Raw genomic sequence first — 22,202 nt, 5'->3', positions numbered from 1 at the left:
CTGTGCCTCCGACGTACTCTTTTCAGTAATCACTTCTCCTTCCATCTTTGTCTCATCTACAAACATTATCCGTGATGTTTTTATAGCTTTTGCTGTGCCACGGATAAAAATGTCGACAAGGATTAAGACCAAAATGATTCTCTACAGAACTGTGGTACAAGCTGCCCGTTTTTAATCCACTTAATCTTTAAAGCATGCGTTTTGTACCGTTCTCGTTTTCTAATTAAAACGTAGCATGGTAGCAAGTTAAATGTCTGAGAGAAACCTAGATTGTTAAGTCAACACTTTTATCCTAATTAAAAGTAATCCTACAAGAAGACCCTGCAGTTGGGTAATTTAAGTCCTATAAATCTGCGCAGATCACCGTTCATTTCAACAGCTTCAACCTGCACCGTGGTGTTGTACCACGTGGCAAGCAAACTAGCAGCAAAGGCAACAAGAAGTGGCGAGCAGCAGGAAGCGATTTACAGACTGTTTGGGAGAAGATGCTTAAGAACCATTTACAGGCCCGCAAAAACTGTCATCCAAAGATCCCGCATGGCTTTTTGAAGCCAAACCTGAGCTTTTAAACGGGATACTATTGAAAACAGGGGTTTTGCCTTGCTGCTGGAACCTCATTTTGAGAAGATGTACTTTCTCTCCTCCTTCAGCTCTTCCTTTTTGCATTGAGACTGAAACTCAACTTCGCATTTCCATTTTTTTTTTTCGGCCAAGCTTGCAACATGGCCCATTCCTGCGTCATCCCCAGTCCCCTCTTCACTCGCAGGCTGAGGGCAGCACCAGGACCAGCCCCGTGCCCCCTCTGATGCCTCCTATCTCCATCCAACCCATGTCACAAATCGGGGACAGTCCTCACCTCACCTCCACTGCTGCCTTTTGGCCTCTAGGTCCCTCAGAGCCCCCGTGCTAATTAGAAAACGGCCCCGGACTCAGCCTTGGGAGAGGAAGGCGCAGCCGGACGCGCAAAGCTGCCTTGCCATAAAGCTGCTGGCACATCAGCAAAGTTGTTTTGTCATTATAATGCACTGTGTAAATCGAAAGCATAATTAGTAGGGACAGGCATGTTAATTTTGCTTCCTTTCAAAACCTGGAGGCAAGGGGAGGAGAAGGGGGAATGACAATATTTGGTAATAGGAAAAAAAAAAAACAGTTGCAAATGAGACATTTTTCAACCCCTTTAACTAGTTTTAGTAGCAACTGAGAATAAAAATAAACTTAAACACTTTAGTGTCCTTTAGAGTGCTCAATTTAAACAGCGTATTAAATCTAAATCATATGTAACGTTATAACAATGCTCTTTTTGCCCCCGACATGAATTAAGGATATTAAATATGTATGCGAAATACTAGCCCATGCTGGAATGTCTCCAGAACGAACTTTGTAATATGTTCTTAAGTTCTTTTTTTTCCCTTTTTTTTCCTTTTTTTTCCTTAAGCCACAAAGATATTCAAAACTAGGTCAAGCTTACAACACCCAGCAGAAGTCAAAGGATCTGCAATTTATTGGATTAATCTTTTTTTAAAATAGCTTCCTATAAAATTTACCAGAACATGATTTTCCACTTCCTTCATGAAAAGGACAAACACAGATTCAGATTTCTCTACCATCCTGGAAACAGGCAAGAACAACAAGAAGGTAGCAACTAAACACAGCTTTCTTCCTAGCCCTGGTCGACTGTGAAATTAGAGCTACTATCACCTAAATTCACCTAAACCACCTCTCCTCTAGAAGCCAACCCACTGTACAAAACATACTGGATTTGTAAGAAATTAAAAGAAGCCAGACATCCAATTTTTAGGAATAAACATGTAAAAAAATAAAGATTTATCTTCGGTTGGCTACATGTACGACTAAGTGGGACATGCACATCAACTCTGAATTGTGAGCAACTGCTTCTTCATTTGCATTTTATCACCTTCTCAATTCTAACAGATGTCAAAGTCAACTTTTAGTCATTTTCTCTTAATAGCAAAATTATCTTAGAAAATTAAGGAAATGAGGTACCACCCTCATCAACATTTGGGTAATGTTCATCAGCATCCTTGCAGAAATCTGCTTGCTGCTCAATATGACTCGCAGATTCCTTACACTATTTTTTTTTTTTGGTGGAAAAGTGATTTACTTAACTAAAACCACATTTAGCAAGACGAACTCTAAACAAGTGTAAATTTAAATTTCCAATTCCATCCCTCTGAAAAAAAAAAATTGCTATAGCCAGATCAAAGACATCTAGCCGGCCGGATTGCAACGCAGATAAGGAAATAGGGTGTTGGATACACGCAGCCTGGGTGGAGGAACCTCAGTGGGAATCCAGTTTTCTACCAAGTCCATGATAAACGAGCAAGCTGCTCTGCTAAGGTCAACCTTGACTACCTGACGTGTAGTCGTCTCGAGCAGTATATTTCTCACACTAAAAAAGGCAGACTAGTTCTGTGAAAAGCCCGTATCAGTTGTTCTCTTCTCTTACACAGTCTACAGGAATTAAACCGAAAATGAAAACTGGTGTTTTCTAAGGGACTGTGGGACCAGCAAGCTGGAGCTACTGCAGGAATGCGAAGGGTTCGTAATGGGCCAGGTGGAAAGAAAGTCAAGTGGAGCTTCCAGATGTACACGGTCATCTGTAAGGAGCACATCTTCAGCCAGGAAGGTGCCCGAAGACCTCGGTCCAAAGGCTGCCTTTGGATTCCACTAGCCTCGGTCCCCTCCCGGCCACCCACTGAAAAGCCTCGGCTGTGGGCAGCACCTGGTGCCAGAGCCCTTCCATGAAAGCCACAGGATCACAAAATCATTAAGAAATGGAAAAGACCCCCCCCCCAAAAATCATCCAGCCCAACCGTCCCCCTCCCACCGATATTGTGATGCTGGGCCAAAGGGTGGGTGACGGAGGGAATGATTTCCTCCTGGGGAAGCACCAAAGCCAGGGAAAACAGACTTCTCAAAGTATTTATAATGATGTCTAAGAAATTTATTTTTCTAGTTTATCAGTGAACACATCTTGGCATGAAGAATGCACGAGACCAAGAGCATTTGTTGTGTTTACTTAGCTGACTTAATAGGGATACACACACACAAACCCAGTTTTAATTAGAAAGACACACAGTCACATTAAAAGGGAACAACGTTTAAGACTTAGGATGTTGTTGCTATTCCCCCATTTCTTGTAGGGGGATTCCTGGCTCAAAAAAAAAAAAGCATAGAGCAACCCCATACTTTATTCATTACAATACACTGCTGATAAACCAGAGCAAATTTCCAAGGGATTTCTGCAACCCCCCGGACTGCTACGAGTGGCTGCGTTGAACTGATACTCCCTGTCCCTACAAAACGCTTTGCCTGAAAAGCTCACTTTGCAGTTACTCAACACTCTGAACTTCCTTAAGCTACGGAAACCCAGGCCAATTTTTGTTTATTGATATCCGACTCAGCATATAAACCAAAGAAGTTCAGATATTTCCTGGCAACTGACCCCACGCCAAATGTCCAAGCCCACATCGTTTTGCAAATACACGGCGAGCTATTTATTGCAACCTACCCGAAGTTGCTCGCCTGTTGATTCAATATCTGCTTCCCGTACTCTGCCGAACGTTTACATAAGATGATTGCTTTTAATCTTAATGTATTTGCTTTAGACGTGCCCTGACAACCACTTAGAAAAGTGGCATTTTCCTGACCAAATGAATCATTTGCCTTCCACCGCTAAGTTGCGGGTCTTTGTTACCGAAATAGAAAGGCTGGAACAGGCCTTGGGAAGTCTTCCCTTGCTCTGAAATCCTACGAAGCAGGTATGGCCATCACAGATTGCTGTGATGCAAAATTAAAAGTGACGTGATTTTCAGAAGCAAGCACTCCTAAGGGAAATACAATATTGGGGCAAACGGATTGCAAGAGAGAAAATAAAGGATGGGATTCCCAAATTCATTTCTAATTCAAAGCACTAAAACCACTTTGTGCTGAGAAAAACTTTGTCGTTCCGGAGTAATGACAGGACTTCTCTTGGTTGGGGGAATGAAAGGGAAACAAAACCCAAAAGCTGTCCTGACTTGTTAGCACTGAACTCCTTTAAGAAATAAATTTCAACTCTTTTATTGCTACATCAAGTTCTATTTGTGGCCTGGAGAAAGGGAAACAAAGGAAAAGAAAATAACCACAATCGTTCTCAAAGCAAGAATCCATTAAAGGTCTGAGAACAAAATGGATAAATCCCTTTTAAGGACCAGACTTTGATTTCCAGGCCTGTAACCCAATTTCCACTACTTCCACTTGACAAACTATGGTCAGCACTAAACCCTTTCTCATCCAAAATGTCTGCAAGAGCCTCATCCTCCTCTAACCCTCCGTGTCCTTTCCCAGTATTAACCACACCTGGGTTTTTAAGCCCTGACCTTCACGAAGCTACTCCTTCCCATTTCCATCTTCCTTTTCTCTTTTCCTCCCGTCCAGGGGACGAGCCCTCTTCCTCCTTGCACCTCCGCCGATGTTCAGATCCTGACATCCTGCTCTTTTTTCTCTGCTCAACCCATTCCTGGATCCAAGCAAACCACATCACCTTTATGGTGACAGCTCAAATTCTGAGCTTCTCCAGGATGAAATCAATTTTCAGCTTTGTGGAGGCATGGCACGTGCGCTCAGTAAGACTAGAGCAGAACCATGACTTCGCCCTCCACCTTCCCCCGAGGCTTCACTGGTCTTAAATTATTCGTCTCCCACTCTTCCTAGGCCTCTTGGGCTCGACGCGAGTTGTGCTACTTGTACTTTGCAAATTAAAAAAAAAAAATGATGGGGAACACAATTCTTCCTTACGACCTTTAAGTCATCTCCTGTGTTTTCCAAACAGCCCTGATGACAACCGTGCTCCCCATCAAGCCTTTGCAAAACATTGCTACTCGGCTATTTTCTTCCCTTCTTCTTTTCATCATCCATCTCTTTAAGCCCCCACATTTACTGTTTGTTCAGCGACTCGGGCACAACTCAGTTTTTCACCCTACTACACGTAAAAGATGTAATTACAGCTGCTCACCTACATTTTCTATCAGCTACGGATACGCCGTACCTTTTGCCAGCTTGCTGTATTCACCTTCAAGCTTTCTGGCTTTTATAGACAGCATTATTCCGAAGTATGTAATCTTTTTTCCCTTTAAAAAAAAATCCCACAGCAATGCCTCTTTGTTATAATACCACAAATCACTGTTATTAGTCAACAGCATAAATACCCACCAAGTGACAAATGCAGCTCTGTTTTGTCACTGAAAAACCATTTGCTTCAGAGAGGTTTGCTTCTCCTAGCCTATTTCATCTGCGAGTTGAAATACAGAGTGACCTCCCCATATGGCACTTCCGACATATGGAAAAGGAAATAGAGATACACAAATGTTTTGTATAAACCAGGGAGAGAAATGGCAAAGCGTCCTTCAGCTTCAATTTATCTCCTTTGTACCGGTACCGTAATTTAGAAGAATTAAAATGTTCCAAAGTTTTACAGACAACTGACCTTTCCGAAACACTTTTTCAGAATGTTGTTTTTGACAAAACCAACTATATAGGTCAGTGGTAGTAAGAAGTACTTTTGTGCAGGAAAATACCAGCTCCTGATGCTTATCAGACAACCAAACATGCCCGTGTGGGCATGCACACGCTCGTTCCCAGAACAGACCAGCTGATGACAGAGCTAATGCCTTCAGAGAAATTCATGTTTTCCTTAAAAATCCTTCAGAACATTTTTTTTTTTTTTGGAAGAAAAAAAAAACACAATAATGCCTAAGTATTTCGAATCATGTGAGTAATGATATCGAGTCATTTAACCAACGCATAGCACGACACGGGCATAGCCACAGACAGAATTATTTTTTATTTTCCAGGAAAAAGGGATACGTTTGGTACCATACAGCTAGATCCATATGGGGAACTATCACGTCCTAAAAATCTAAAAAAAACAGACTGTTGATCTAAAAAAAGAAAAAACAAAACAACAAAACGAAGCCGCCCTCAGACTCTTCCACCTGATCCTCTGCAGCGTAATGCAAGGAGAGACGTGCGCAGCCTGCTCCTGTGCAATATGTCAGCGCCCACAGGCAGGTTTGCACATCTCCACACCTTCATCTCCTGGAGGCTCACAAAATAACAGTGTCTTCCCGAGGTGTCAGGCTCCCACTCCAAGCCAGGGAATGGCCATCTCATATACAGCCTTCTTCTGTAGGTGCCAAGTCCCAGGCACAAAGCCTGCAGCACGCAGCGTGGCTCAGCGGCCTCTGCAAGGTGCCCCGTGGAGCCTCCGTCGTAGGACCAGGCAGAGATGGATGTGTCGGAGGAATTTAAGAAGCTTCCATGCAGGCATCTCGTTTTTAGCAATGTAAAAGCACCTCTAGCAGCGCCTTCTCTAGCTGGGGGGAAGGAAAAAACTAAAGGGCACTGGTGGCAATGCAAGCGGATGATGTTGGTGTACAATGGAGGCAGTGATGCCACTGGGAGTGTTCATCCATCCATCTCCTCCTGATCCAGGGAAGACATCTCCGGCTTCAGGAGCACCCGAAATCCCAGGCCAGGCCCGCGCACGAGGCAGTATTGCTGCTCCACCGGGAAAGGAGCCCGAAAAGCACATGAAATGTAGGCTCTGCAGAAAGCTCATCCAGACACCGCAGGCAGCGTTACTCCATCTTCTCTTAGAGCATTGTCACTATATGATTTATAGCCCCATTTTTTGGACAGAGATCTTCCTGTTAGTAAGTTCCTCCGCAGCAGTGTCCTCAAACCATACCTAGCTGCAAGTGTCACCTCCTTCTCCTTGACGGATGTGAAGACTGAGCTCATTTTAGGCAGACAGGCACCGACTGCCGACCTGGCGACATACGCATCCTGTTCCACGCAAGCCTCCCTGCCGCTACGCGAGCACCAACGAGCACTGCAGGGTAACAAAAACTGGAGGAGCATGTGGACCAGAAGAAATCACCCTTACTAATAAGCTCAGCACCTTTGACATAAAACAAACAAAGAGAAAAATAATAATAAAAAATCCACGTCCCATTTCCTACTGTCACTGGACACGGTACTGCCCTAGTAGTTTTCCCACTACCCTGCTCAAAGGGTTGATCCATCCCGTCCCCAGCTACTCCCACAAAGGCACCGACGGACTCTCCTGTACTAAATTCAGGAAGTCTGGATGCATTGCACGTCACCATCTGCTCTGTTTCCACTTTAATTCAGCTCCCACCTGGCTGGCATGGCCTGGGGTCCTGTGGCAGGAGAGAGCTGGGCACCGCAACCTGGGGCTCAGCTGGGAGCTTCCAGTTGAGAGACTGCCAACATTTTCTTGAACCCATCCTTCTTATTACCATCACTCTCACCCCCAGCTACTGTGAAATTACCACTAATTACGCCCTTTTGCCTGACCCATTTATCTAGAAATAGCAGTAACTGGGATGGACTGAAAACAGGGGTGGGGAAAGAGGAGGGAAGCCGCATGTTCTGCCTCCTGGACAACTCCTCGTACAAAAGCCAACTCTGTTCTGATCCTCTCCACTATTTTTCTCTTTCTTTCCTTGCTTCTTCAACTTCTCTTCTGTATCTTCCTTTTGTTTCTCTCTGCAAGAAGAGGAATCAGGTTAGGAAACGGGAAAGATGGAGAATGCCGATCTAAATTGCTTCACATCTTCAAAACCGTGGAGATAAAATGATTGGGCGTGGGAAGGGGATGGAGCCCTGAGGCTTTTCTTTTTCCAAAGATGACTTTCTTTTTCCTTTTGGTTTATGACTGGAGGAGACATGACAGAGTAAGAACTGCTGGAGGATTCGGAAAATATTGAGTAAAGAGAGACACACAACTACGATTATTTGGAGAATAAGAAGCAAATGCTAAAGAAAAATAAACCCATGAAATACAACTATGGTTTCTTTCCAGAGGGAAGAAGCTTTATTCAGTCTGAATCAAATCTGTTTATTTTTTCCCCACATTAATTTCAAGTGTGGATTTCAAATAAAATTCACAAATACACACGTCAAACGCAGCAGTGCTCACCAGTTTAGACACACATAAAAAACACTTTTTTCCTTCCAAGAGGAAAGACGTTCAGTTCTCTTTCCTGAAAGATGCCAAGGAATCAAAGCAGTAACAGCATGACCCCCGTACTGCAGCTAACAACGTTAAAATGTTCTCGCTCGCGAACGGAGGCACGACAAGGCACTTTCTGCTTACACCGATTTTGAAATGACAATAAGCGAGACTAAAAATGACTCCAGCATCTGCACTGTTGTCTGGACACGGTTCGATTCTGGTTCAGAAAAAAAAGGACCTCGATAATAAAAATACACTAGGTGCAACTTCTAACGTGAACGCGCCCGGGAGCTGAACCACCCCTTTCTGTCCTCGCAGCATCTGAGCCATTTTCCAGGTATCCGAGCAGAAGGCGCCGTGCTAGGAGCTGCCAACAGAGATCCTCGTTTCTGTCTGCAAAAGGGCTAGCGAGTCCCTGCCTCATCCCTCTTGCAAAAAAAACAACAGCAGAATTAGGACTGTTAAGCTATCAACGCTGAATGCAAGTACAGAAAGCGATTACGTGTTCATTTGCAGAGGTAATATTGATGCAAAAAACCTAGCACAAAGACCTGATGATTTTCTTTACCAACCAAATACATCAGTGAAAACGTTTTCTGTTTGCTTTCAACTAGAGGTATCCTTCACCAAGGTGAAGTGTTCAGGAGGAACAGGGTTTGTACTTCATTAGCGATGGCTCCAGGAAGACAGAGGAAATAAGAAGCAACTCCTATTTCTGCCTCCTGACAGGGCTGTTGGGATATTTTAAAATGGCTTTCCAAAATAAACCAACTGTGTTTTTTCCTGCACAGATTTGCCACCAAGGAACCAAACCCTATCCTTATAAGGTTACAGAAGTCCCCCGAAGTAGTACAAAATCAAGTCTATTTTATTCCTCAGGGAACAGAGACACCATGATCGGGTATTTTGGAAAGGACAAAGAAATTCAACATCAGTCTCTCCAGAACCAGCAGTGGTCAGATGGTTATGAAAACCGTCTTCTCCATCATTGCCCTCTCGCCCTTCACCCAAAATTTTCAGTTATTCCTTTCAGTCCAGTAAGAGCACAACCTTTTAGAGCTACAAAGCTCGAGCTGAGGCTTTGTATCTACACATAGCATTCATACTTTACACACTCAGATATTTGTATTCACAGACGTGCTCATACAAAGAACTCAAACTGCTATGGCAAGGCAGAAATTACTTTAACAACTTGGGCTATTCACACAAATACTGAACTTGTATCAGTACCACAAAATACTAAACATTAACAACCACCGCAGAAAGATTTTACGAAAAATTGAATCTAAAATGGTCTAGAAGAACTGAAAATCATGTCTGTGCTAAACTAACACAGAAAATCATACCAGCTGAAAACAAAATCAATATTAGGATTAATGTTGCAGCTCTCTCTAAAGGAGGACAAAACGTAGCAAAAAGCTTGAGAAGTTGGGGTTTCTATTTAATCCCATTTTTGCTTTGGCCCTCATACCGGTTAAAAAGCCCCATGAGAAGCCAACCTCCATGAGACTGAGCCAGGGCCTCCCTTCACCCAAGTTAAGTGCAACGCAAAATGCCTCTCGTTTCCTTTTATTTTTTTTAAATCACTCTTTTACAAAGGGATAGTTGAAACTTAAAAAGCCAATATTTCTAAAATACAAAGAAGCAAGAGACACGGTTATGGTTGATGTTACAGGCATGCTGCATTTCCGACGTCTGCAGCACTCAAAGGCCGTGTAAGTAAACTTTAAAGGACTATTGAGACAAGAAGTTATTTTCCTCCTCCTTTCATTACCCAACACTGCAAGCAGAACCGTATATAAGATTTAACTGTACCACATACAAAAGCAGCGGCACACCAGTGAGCACTTCATTAATTAAAAGCCAGAAAAGGAAGTTTGCTAAACGAAGCAAATGTTCTTATCACTCCTATCTATATTCATTAAAACTGACAGGAAACCAAATATCACCATCTGTCTACTTGCAATAAAGGCACTAAAAACAGCTCCAGGGTAGGAGAATAATATAAAGTATCAAACTGCAGTTTTTCAAGTTTCGGTTTTAAATGGACACGAGGGAAACCGATGTCAGACGGGAGGGAATAAAGGATGGCAAGGAGCGGTACGTGGGGCTGGAAGAGGAACGGCACATTTGGGAACATAAAGCGAAGCTCCTTTGAAATCTCCCAAGACAATGAACCCGAAGTTTGTTCCGTATCGAGCACTCAGATGGACGGCTCAGCAAAAAGACAAGCATCGTGATGGCAGCTCCTTCGCCTCTTTACGCATAACCGCTAAGAAAAACAGTTGGAAAATTACATTCCGCTCCCGAAACTGCAAAGTTTCTGCTGGTTTTAATGCTTCGGCGAGTCCCGGGAAACACTCGGGTTGGTTTGTTATGTACTGACACCCTGTGTTTGTATTTACAGAAGAACAATTTTTTAAGAATTATTCCTGTGTTTGGATTACGTTTGCAAGTCAGCAACTCGGACTGAAAAAGCAGAGTAAGGTCTGATGCAAGAAAAGACCAGCAGAGCTACTGACTTAGACGTGGAAAAAGCTACTACGGCTCCCAGCAGCAGTTGCAGAGGTGAACTGAAGGTCGCTGATTTAAGGCAGTTTGCAGCAGTTCTGCGATTCCTCCTACCTTCTAGCAATTGCAACGCCACGCACTACAGGGCAGAAGGGAAAAAGAAAAGCAAATAGAAGGTAGCAATATATTTAATGACAGAAATGAACTACTGCTGGTATTTTAAAGAGTTGAGCCTCCCGCACGCCACAGCTGTGCGCTGCTAATTCTGCACAATGCCCCGTCTGCATTTCGCATGGCAATGAGAAGCGCTTCCAGCTCGTTCCAGTGCTGCATAAAATATTAGCTCTACCTTCACCGTTTTAAACCCAAATAAGGTTAAAGTAATTTAAAGGCTGAGATAAACCAAGAAGAAAATTCATTGTTGAATCTGCCACTCGGCTTCCAACCCCCTGCTGCGCCGAGGTACTGGAGCACATATGGTGCAGAGCAGATTTCTGCAGTACCTACAGGAAGTACAAATGGGGTTAGGAGAGGAGGAGCAATGGAGCTAAAAGACCAAATCGAATGCTTATTGATTTATTTTTTTTGTTACTCTTACGTTCCTCCAGACCGGTACCATTTAGATTTTTATTTTTTTTTTTTGGTAGCTTAATTTTCTTCCCTGAGAACAATAATTCATGCATATAAAAAGGCTCTCATTAATATTCTACGAGGATGCTTTTTTAGACTCAATACAATTACAACAGAGCAATTACAATCCTTCTATTAATACTTCAACAATACTAACAGATCCATTAACTGCTCGGCATAAGAATGAGAGACATTAAAGAAACAAAAGCATACCACTACTTCTGTTTACTAAAGAAACCACAACAAAATTATACAAGGTAATAAAGTCTCAGCATAAAAAGTTACTGTAAACCAGTGCACAAATATGCCGACAGCTGCCTCTTGGATTTTGAGGAATCTTCTTTTCAAAGTCACGTGAATCTATGAGGATATGGAAACAGCAAAATTCCTTAACTGAAGGTTGAAATCCAAGGGGCAATTCTCTTTTATGTTAAATACGTGACAGAGACACAACACTACCAGTATCTGTCCGTTCCACGGAAATCATTTGGATGCTTAAAAAGGGTTTCTGAAAACTTGTAGACAAATGTCGAGATACGCATCAGAAGAGAAAATGCAAAACCATCCATAAAAATGTCCTCGGTGGTGTTTAAAAATACATCTCCAGACCGAAACTGGAGGATGCTTCTTTTTCTTCAGGGGCTGTATTATTTTTCATTAAGATATGGGGAAAAAAAAAGCAAAATGTTGGCATGTTGATTTTATAAGCCTTTTGATAAAATGCTACACAGTAGGAGTAACAAACATATATATGCCGGATTATTGTATTTTGAACATTTTGATTTTGTATACACATCGTGAGAGCTCGCATTTTTCTAATGAGATTAGAAACTACTTAAGTTCCATTTATTTTAATTACTAAAAGGATGAGCACACAGATTCAGGTTCTTTAGGCGCAGAGATAACCAACAAAAAAGGCAAACCTCTTTCACAGGAACAGTGAGCACGGTGTGGTTCGGTGCCTGCCCCGTCCCGCAGTACCACAGTCCGTAGCGCAGGAGCAATGCCTCCAAGCAAGGACAGGAGGACAGGGCCAGCAGAACAGTGGTTTTATACCCAAATTCACCCACGGCCGCTGTACCAACAACAGGCAGCTGGTGCAGGTCACAGCCCCTTGCAGGTTTCTATAAGAGATATTTAAGAAAACCAGCACGGGACTCCCGACTCCCCACACCTGTGAACTCCAGGCTTGGAAAAGTCTGCTGCTTTCTGACTTACTGGGAAATCTCCTACAGTCCTCTTCAAAAGGCAACTGAAGCTCAATCCGGAAACGTATCATGGCTTTGAGTTCCTCCCCAGTGCCTACACCGTGAGGCTGTTTCTGAATTGTGTTGCTTTAGTTATATGATTTTTTTCTAGTATTTCATGTGTATACAGTAATATACCATTGTATACAAGTGTATACACTGTATACAGTAATATACCAAAACATACCGTACTTTAATAATGTAGATATACATCAAAATATCCATTTATTAATGACCAGTTTGTTGGTGGTGGTGGTGGTTTTTTCTCTTGTACCTACCTTGCCTATGAGCTGGAACAATTCCTTTGCCCGGTGTACACCTACCGATGCAGCTACTCTTTCTACACCATGAAGCACCCATTTCTCTCTGCTTGTACCAAAACCCCTTGCTCGCAGCATTTTGTCCACTCGGTTTAAATTCAGGATGGTTTTTTTTTCCCCTTTGGTACTCAAATGCATCATCTTCTCTTCCTCCTGATGCACACAGCAGAGCCCAAATTTGTCAGGTTTGACACAGTTCGCAACGTGACTGACTTCACTGAGCCATCACTGCAACACCTCCTCATCAATACTATTCTTGAATTCACTTCAGACAGCCAGTAACAGTTTCCCTCATACCTCTGTAAAGCTAAAAATCTGCTTTTAAGAAGCGAGTATGCTGAAGCAACAACACCCCGGCCACAACGCCTTCGTGCCTGCCACCCGAAGCACCGCACGCTGGTCACGCTTCCCACCCCACAGCATTCGAACACCGACCCAAGGACAAGTCCGTTCCAGGCGCACCTTTTAAGCCGCACCGAGACAAAATAACGTGTTTACCTCGCTCTAGGTATTCTCAAGTCGCTGTTTATACGGCCTTACTAGCAAGGACTGCAGCAGGTTGAGGCAGGTTTGCCATAAACCAGCACGCAGCGCGGCACTAAAAATAAACCATGCGTGGCTCGGAGGCTGGGGGAAGTACGGCAGTGCTACAAGTGATTCAGTCTGCAGAAAACATTCTCTGCACACGCACAACACTTCTTGTTCATTAATTTGCAGGGGCAGATGTTTGCAGACCTGGGATCTGCTTCCGGATAACGAAGCCCACAACCAGGGTAAGCTCAGATCTGTGCGGTTAGGGTCTCACGCTTCATTTTCCTGCCCTCACCATCGTTCTTCCCTCTGACCAGGCTCAGGCCATTTCTCCACATCCTCCCTATGCCCACGTTTCCCCACGTACAAAGGGACGCAGGTGACAGAGGACAAGGCAGCAGAGCAAGGGTGGCAGGAGCCCTTGCCTCCCAGGATACAAGCCAACCTTCTTCTGCCATTTCGTGACACTGTGTTGGAATCATATCCCTTTTTTTTCCCCCTTTTTTCTGCTCCGTTCCCATTATTTCACTCTACTTTACATACCACCCGTTACTTTTCATGTTTTTATCCTCCTACTGCTATCACGGTCCTTAAGGGAAAGATAAGGCCATTAAGTACCGCACAACTGTCACTTTGGCATTATGGATTAGGAAGCCGATTCTGATAATCCTGAAACCGCCATAAAACTGGTAAACTAGGAGATTTTGCTTTTTATCGCTGCGTTTTCTCTGTTCTTGTGTGCTTCCCTAGCTATCTGCTGCTGGTCACTATCAGAGACAGGATATTGAATTAGATACACTCGATCTGAATCAGTACGGCTGCTCTTGCAGATTTATTGCTAAAAACAAGCCTTTCTGCCACACCTGAGGATAGCAGCAAGAAACAGTTACAGAGGCTTTCTTTTTGCTGCACGCAGCGATGTTGGGTGGACGTTCCCCATTTCATCACCTACATTCGTCAGGCTGCTCTGCAGAGTTAATCCTGGGGACAATCGGCACACATGCAAAGCACTCAGATATTTTCTTTGACGGAGGCAGGAAACGCTAAACATAAGGAGTTCAGCACAAAATACATTTCACCTGCAGAGAAATACGGGTGAAAATTCTTTGAATACGACTTGGTTAAGAGCACCGTCCTCATAAGCATAACAAAGAGAAATTATTTGTACAAAACCACCCCCCCCTTAAGGTACTCCGTGTTGTCTTCCAGTTATTTTCCCAGAGACACGGAGAAAGGCTCAGGTTGCGGTTTGGGCGGGCGCAGGAGGAGGTTGTTGATGTTTTAGGAAAAAACATGAAAGCTTGCTTTGCCGCTCCTCAGCTGCAGAAAGAGCTGGCTGCCGGAAGCCCCAACTTCAAAGACCGGCGGTAGGGGAAAACTGCCATTATTTGGCTCACTAAATCCAGAATTTCCTTAAAAAGAAAGATTCCAAGGAATTAGCAAGAAGTTTCCTCAGCAGCAAAAGTCCAAGTCCGAGGGGCCAAACCGTTGAACCACGCATCTGTCCTTCTACGCCAGGTCCAAGCAGACCTCCATCCACTCCTCCCAGCAGCACGGGGCGGCCAGCCTTACCTTGCCGAGCACCAAGCAAGAGGAAAACACGCACAGGGGCAGCATCCGAAGGACACGACTCCACAAAAGGAGCCCTGACACACGTGGCAGCACGCCCAGACGCTGGCTCCCGCGCTTGGTTTTTATTAAGAAACGCCCAGGCTGCTGCGCTCTGGCAAGAGGTACTTGGGAGCTCTACCACGGTAATGCAATAATCGCTTTTATTTCTCTGTATCATAAAATCAACACAGTTTCCTGAGATAGACCGCTTGGATTTACGGTCTTTTGAAAAAATATAGTAAGTGAGCAAAAAGGAGAAAAAAAAAGAAAAACACAAGTGAATTGCCCGGGTTCAAAGCGTGCAGTAAATACTTTTGAAAGCAATGTTCTCATCTGGGAGTATCACAGCAGCTGTTTATCAGGAGCCACCTCAATACTTAATCCAACTCCCAGCCAGATTAACTCCTTGCTGTTGGAAACAAGCCTTTTGCCAGCGGGTGACCCACAGAAAGCAACGGGATGGAGCAGAACCGCTGACAACAAGCAGTTAACCCAAGGGAAGAAAGAAAAAGCCAGAAAGCCCAACCAAATAAACCCATGTCTGGCCCAAAAGACTTAGATGAACAGGTGTATGTGTGGGTGGGAGAGGGGTGGGGGAGAAAAATATGGAAAAAAACCTTTAAACAAAGCCTCCACTGCCATTCTGGTCACCGGAGCGGGTACGCACAAAGTAAGCCAAACGCTTCCAAACAATTCAGCACATCACGGAAGGGTTTTTGGGTTTTCTTTGAGAGGATACATGGTTATTGATCTTGGGTTTCAAAGCACGGGACTAATATATCACAGCGGTTATTCTATTTCAAGGCATGATGAGTAAGAATGAAACCAGGAATGTAACAAGCTGCAACTAAAAAATGGATCAAACGGCAACTCAACAGATCAGAATCCTTACACCATTTCAAAATACTACCACGGGATTAGAAATCCAGCTTAGCTACCCATACAGCAAATTAAGGTAGCCTGAACTACACTGAATAATTCAGCGGCAGCTTTCCATTTTTTATGCACCGAGTCAGGGTACCTGTGTAAGTCATCTGGTATTTTCACCTTAAAGACACAACCACAAACCACAATTTACTTCAAAAGCTCAAACCTCTGTTTCTTGGAGCACAAATCTGCTCCGGATTTGCCAGCACCATCGAAGGGAAGCACGGGGCTGGTCGGTCACCCCCCAGACCCAATTCTTTCTGCTCCTAATTTCACAGCCATTCAATTTTGGCAAAAGCCTGGAGCATACAGGGGTCCCACATGGAGGAGAAACCAGCGGATGGCGTGGCAGGGCAAGAAGGTACACCATCCCTCTGCCACCCCAAAAAGATGAAGCAGGGGAGGCAACTACATGATGGTCACGCTGTCCTGGCCTGCTCACCATGGCTCTAGACCCCTACAGCCCCAAAGCAGCCACACAAAAACGTCACCTTAGGGTGCTCACCTTCCCTTTCGCCTTCCCAGCTGCACCAACGTGAGAATTCATCAGAGAAATTCTGCAAATTTTGGTCTAAACTTCCTTCCGGACTGAAGAAAGTATCAAGTTTTTTGCATTATTTCACCCCCCTCAAAAAACAAACAAAGAAAGCAACAAATGCCCATTTGTCAAGAGTAAAGACAATCTAAAAAGCTTTTGTTTACCTAACTGTTTGGCTGAACCATAAATGAATGAAAAGCTTCAGGAAGTCCTTATGACTCTGCAGTACTTATGCTGTTGATGCAGACCAGTTAAGCGTTCTCCGGTTTTATTCGTGGCTTTACCCCTAAAGCAACGGCAAAGATTATCAGCCCGTTTGTGTTTGACGCAGAGATTGCTGCTGTTTATTCGTGAAAACCTTTATCAGTATTTCTCCAGCTCTAAAACAGCAGATGACCACGCAGCCAGCAATACCTTTACCCATCCCCTTCGTTCCCGTGTGCAGACCACTAGTCCGGTGACTAAAATACACCTGTTTTTTGTAAAATGCAATTGTGCAGCTTTCTTCCCATAATATCAAACGTCGTAACTACTCAGAAGGTTTTGTTTCCTAAATTTTTAGTATTGCACAGCAAAACACTAACCTTACATGCTGCAAGTCCTGCCAGGAACGTCTTTTGTTCACCGCTTCAATGTTAATGATAAATTTTGAACATTAACAGTACAAAGTGTGATTTAAATCAAAGCCCAAATCATAAATGTAAAAGTAATTTAAACGAGGGAACTGGAAGCAGTGATTTAAATAATTTCATTTTGCAAATATAGTTCTCCTAAAGAACTATTTGCTTTCACTGGTTGTTAGTTCTTGCTGAGTAGGTAAATAACCCACATGCATCTATTTAAGTGATTATGAACCTTAATATACTCCAGTTCTTTTATTTTTACATTTTATTAGGTAGACGATTTACTTGGCAATTTTTTTTAACCGTGATTCCTAAGTGCTTCAGAAATTTACTAAGCCTCAAAGCACCTTTTATTATGGTGATCAGTCCCATCTTCCAGAGGGCTAACCCAAAGAAGCCGTAATTAACCAGTTCTGCCTCTTTCCTTCGCCAGATTAAGCGAGCTCCAGGGTAACAGGACTGCTCCCCACTAACCCCAACGACCTGTTGCACAGAGCTTTTCCTCCCGTCCCAACAATCGTAACGATTTACAGGCATCGGCGAGAGTGCCATTGGCAATGCAGCCTGCCTGCCAGGAGGCACCAGAACAAGGAGCTCTTGCTAGGTGCATTTAGTGTTATTTCGACTTACTTAGCGTTATTTGGACTTCACCTGCTACAACTCCGAAGTAAAGGTGAGGCACACAACCGCCGGCTGCTACCCTCCACGTAACACAGCTCGCTTTGCAACAGCCCCGATTGTTCTGCCAGGAATAACCCCACCGAAAACAGCAGCGACCACCTAGATCAATTAAATTCAAGCTGAAGGAAAGGAGCTACTCTAGGATATTCAACATTCAAAACAAAGACTTTCCGTCTAACTTGACTGTATTTGTATCTGCCCAACATTACGCGGTTGCTGCACCAGCACTAGAGCAGCCAACAGTCACCACCCATGGACCACAATGTTCCATTTCGTGTGTATATTTAATAAAAAGGGTTTTAAAAATACATGTGTCCATCTAAACACTCAAGCATCCACCTGTACAGCTACCTTTATACTCTCTCTCTCCTCCTTCTGCATGTACACTACTCCGTGGTCTAAGCAACTGGTCACCCACGACACCCAAGCTGCACAACTCCATCTCTGCTTCGAGTACTCATTTCCTAATAACGTGAATGAAAACCTGCAGCGGGTTGTGCCACCAGTGCTCACCGTGAACGCCTCCGAACGACTTCCAGGAACTTCGTATTGCACAACCAGCTGTGCCAGGTTGAGCCCTCATGCATTACATGGTTTCTGCCCTACTGCCAGGCCTAAAAAGCTTCCAAGTCAAGACAGGAGGCATATGAGAAGTGGGAGGAGAGGTAGAGAATGATTTTTAAGGCTTTTCATCGGCTCTCCCCATTGCGCCTGCTTGTTCTTCATTACTATTTACAGCTACTCGTGCCCCAAGTTGACCCATGACGCAAAATCCCATTTCCCAAAAAGCGCCCGCGGCTCCTTCCCCTGGGCTGCGTCTGGCTGAGGGGGAACCCGAAACACCGTGGTCCTTCAAAACCCAAGGGTGAAAGGCACCTCGATGTCACCAAGCGAGGCGATGACGCTGACGACACCGCTTATTAAAGTCACACCGTGTTAATGACCAGCTCTGAGCCTCGCAGGACGGGACGAGAGGCTGGATACAGAGGGCTGGAGGAAAATCGAGCAGGAGGAGACATGGTGGTACGTGATGAGACCAACTGGGTATGCAACACCATATAAATGCCCGCTCAAATGACCCGCCCGGGTCCTCACCACGCTCTGGATGGAGAGGAGTGGGAATGGGGCACGGCAGCCGTGGGTCATGGAGCTCTCCAGGAGCAATCATCCCTCCCAAAACCAGAGGAAAGTTTGATATTGAATTAAACAACCCGTGCCAACCCGCGGCTGCGGCCCCGGCTCCCGTCTGCCTGGCAAACAGAGCAGGCTCTGACGGAGCAGCAGCCCCAAAAGGCAGATGTTATGGAAATTCATATTTCATAAACGCAGTTAATTGTGACAAGAGGACTATAAAAATCCTTGTACTGCTTAAATTATTTCTCCACTTAGAGCAACTCTACCACCCGAAAATATTGCGCGTCGCGCCTCGTACTGAACTGGCAGCGCTGGTGATAGCGTTAGGGCTGTATTAAATACCAGAAACAAAAATCCCAAGTCTTTAACAACTATGAACTAATTTTTCTGCGCGTAATCGGAATGGCCATTTAAAACCAAATGACACGCAATTGTTACTGCACGTTTCCCAATCTAACGCTGCATGTATTTAAATATGAAAATTGTACTTCTGAAACAAACACTGCTGCTGTCAATGAAAACTGCTACTGTAAATCACATCAGCGCTAGGCAGGCGTCACCACCTTGAAGAATCCAATAATCCCTCAAGCTCTGCTGAGGAACTATTCTCTCTCCATCCCAAGTCAGAAAGGAAAAAAAAAAAACAAAAAACAGCAACAACCAAACACCTACTAACACGGAGATCCTGCAAACACGCAGACACATAGGCAGGCAAAAAATAGGTAATTCAGAGACTGCTTTTGAACAAACGTACACGTTTACTGATGCATATGGATCCTCCAGTAAGCTGTATAATGGATTTGCATCCAGACAAATCTCCTCGCATACAATGGAGTTATTATCCAACTTACATAATTTAGGGGGGGAAAAAAGTCATTGAGAAAGTACGATTTTCCTAGCCTGTTTTGTTTGTTTAGCAAAATGCTTTTTAAGATTTTTTTTCTCCATTTTTCTTTTGAAAAGACTTTTTTTCAATGCATAACAATGTACATCTCTATTAGGCAACAGCTGACACGCTAACGTTCACTAATGCAAGTGTAAAAGTTAGAAACAAGGTCTCGTTCAGCTCAGAGAGACCTCTAGCTCTGTGCGTGGTACATGGTTCGGAAACCTGCCCCCTGTGAAAGGAAGGGGAAAGGCTTCAGCTGCTCTTTCTCACCTGTAGATGGGCAGCCGGGTGAGAAACAGAGGATTTCAGCTCTGCAGTGCGCACATCATCTTTCGCATCTCTGCTGCCAGCACAAGCAGGCAATGCCTGATCGCCCGCCTGCAGCTTGTTTACACGCTCCGAGGCATCAAAATTTTCTATTTCCCCTCCAGAGCTGTCCGACTAGGTACCAGCCAGGCTCAGAATTATTTTTGCTGCTTCCTCAGGATGCTCTGAAGTTCACATAAAACGTGAAAATCGCATATGCCGCCGCGTCAGGAAATCAGAATAGGATAGGATGTTCCTAGCTCTGAATAATACCTACTGAACTGCAGCTGGCTTCATTTTAAAAGTACATAACGCTTACATAAACCAACACTACTTGGTGATTCAAAGATTAGTCGAAAAATAAACAGTATTTGGTGATTCAAAGATTACTCGACGCATAGCTCCCTGCACGTCTCATGCTCAAGCACTCACGTTCACCTGGACACGACCTGCTGTTAAACCCAAGCCCGGCTCCCTGCACAGCTGGCTGTGCAGACGACGAGCGACTTCGGAAGGCGGCCGCCAAACCGCAGCCCTGCCTCTTTTTTTCAGGAGCTGATGGGAATGGCACCGCCGCCAATCCCACCGACACCATCCCTCGCTTCCGCGGCTCCTGGCGAGGTTTTAGGGCACAGCAACGGGCCTGGCTCTGCAAGCATCCCTCTGCCTCTACCAGGGGTTAGCGGCACCGCCAAACACCGATGGTTCTAACCCAAATTTCTGTGCGGGGCTCCATAAAGGTTCACCGGCAGCTTGATTCGAGGGAAGCCCTCGAGCACCGGGGCAGAGCAGGCATGGGATTCTCCAAATCCCACCGGAACAACCACCCGAAGTCACCTCGCTGTCACACACCAGCCGGGGCACCACCAAGCATCGTGCCACCCAAGGCACTCACAGGGCACGTCCGAGGGCACCTCTCCACCAAAAATAACTTTTTATCGTTATTATTTTATTATTTGTTCTCCCCTCAGTGGAAACCTATAGGTAACTCCGAACTGAAAATAAGAGATGCAGGTTTAATCGGGGGAAGCCCTCTGAATGCACGGGCTGTTTGCCGGAACGAACGCCTCGGGAAGAGGAAGAGGAGGAGATGCTAGGGAGGAAAACCAGAGCCAAGGCTGCCCCGGAGGGCGCAGCTCGGGGACCCCCCAGGACGAAGCCGGCGACGCTCGCCCTAAGCCCGCTGCTCCGCGGGGCTCCGCGCAAACTTCTGCCGCACCCGGGCGTGTTTCCGCGCATCACCCCCCCCAACAACAAAAAATAATAAATAAATAAATAAAGCAGTCACGACCAAACAACGAAGCCAAACCGCGGCGCCGCGCTTCCGCACCGCCTGCTGGCCGCCGGGGCGGGCTGTCCGTCCGTCCGTCCGTCCGTCCGCCCCCCCCCGCGCAAGCTGCGCGGCCACCCCGCCCCGCGCGCAGCCTTGGGCGGTGGGTGGGGGCGAACACGGCGAGCGAGTAAAAAATAAATAAATAAATAATAAAACACAACGAAAATAGTAAAAACGGTTAGGAGGATAAATATAAGCAAATCGGGAAGAAAAAAACAACGAGCGCGACGCGGGCGGGGGGGGCCCCGCGCACCCACCTTGCATCCCCGCCGCCGGCTCCGCCGCGCTCGGCCTCGGCTGCTGAAAATAGGGGGCAGGCGGCGGCGGCCAATCAGGGCGCGCGGCTCCCCCCGCCCAGCCAATGGCGGCCGCCCGCCCGCCGGCCCCCGGCCAACCAGGGCGCAGCCCCGGCCGGCGGCCGCCAGGGGGAGGGGCGCGGCCACGCCGGGAGGGGGAGGCGGGGGCGGGGCGGGTGCTGCCCGCCTGCGGGCACGGCCTCGCCCTGCTCCCCTCCCCTTTTACCCCTCTTTCACCCCATTTTTCCTCTTCCCAACCCTATTTTTCTACCCCCTTCCCCCATTACCCCCCTCTTTGCCTCTTTTGTCCCCATTTTCCTCCCTCTTTCTCCCCTATTTCCCCTCCTCTTTTCCTTTCCCCCCATTTTTCTCCCCTCTTTTTCTTTTATCCCCCTTTTCTTTCTTTCCCCGTTTTCCCTTTTCCTTCCCCTCATTTTTCCTCCTTTTCCATCCTTCCCTTATTTTTCCCCCTTTCCCTCCTTCCTCCATTTTTCCTCTATTTTCCCCTTCCTCCCTTCCCCCATTTTTCCTGGTTTCCCCCCTTTTCCTTCCTTTCCCCATTTTTCATCTGTTCTTCCTCC

At 45.4% G+C, this 22,202-nt stretch overlaps 1 protein-coding gene across 4 annotated transcripts in view; it reads right to left on the bottom strand.

The window, feature by feature from the left end:
* CTBP1 (C-terminal binding protein 1) overlaps positions 1 to 21,769 on the bottom strand; it is a 147,547-nt gene extending 125,778 nt beyond the window's left edge. For 2 of the 4 annotated variants that reach the window (XM_080590297.1, XM_080590288.1), the window contains exon 1: positions 21,583 to 21,619. In XM_080590297.1, coding sequence (XP_080446423.1) covers positions 21,583 to 21,589 — 7 coding nt within the window. In that variant the 5' untranslated portion in view covers positions 21,590 to 21,619. Of the gene's footprint in view, positions 1 to 21,582 lie in introns of all 4 variants that reach the window. The other 2 variants (XM_080590296.1, XM_080590287.1) reach the window with 2 other exon arrangements.
* Positions 21,770 to 22,202: the final 433 nt, after the last annotated feature.

The sequence above is a fragment of the Anser brachyrhynchus genome (assembly GCF_964034855.1).
Source record: "Anser brachyrhynchus genome assembly, chromosome: 4".
NCBI classification, from domain to species: domain Eukaryota; kingdom Metazoa; phylum Chordata; class Aves; order Anseriformes; family Anatidae; genus Anser; species Anser brachyrhynchus.
Note: the sequence above shows the minus strand (reverse complement) of the source record. Positions and strands in the feature narration are given on the sequence as shown.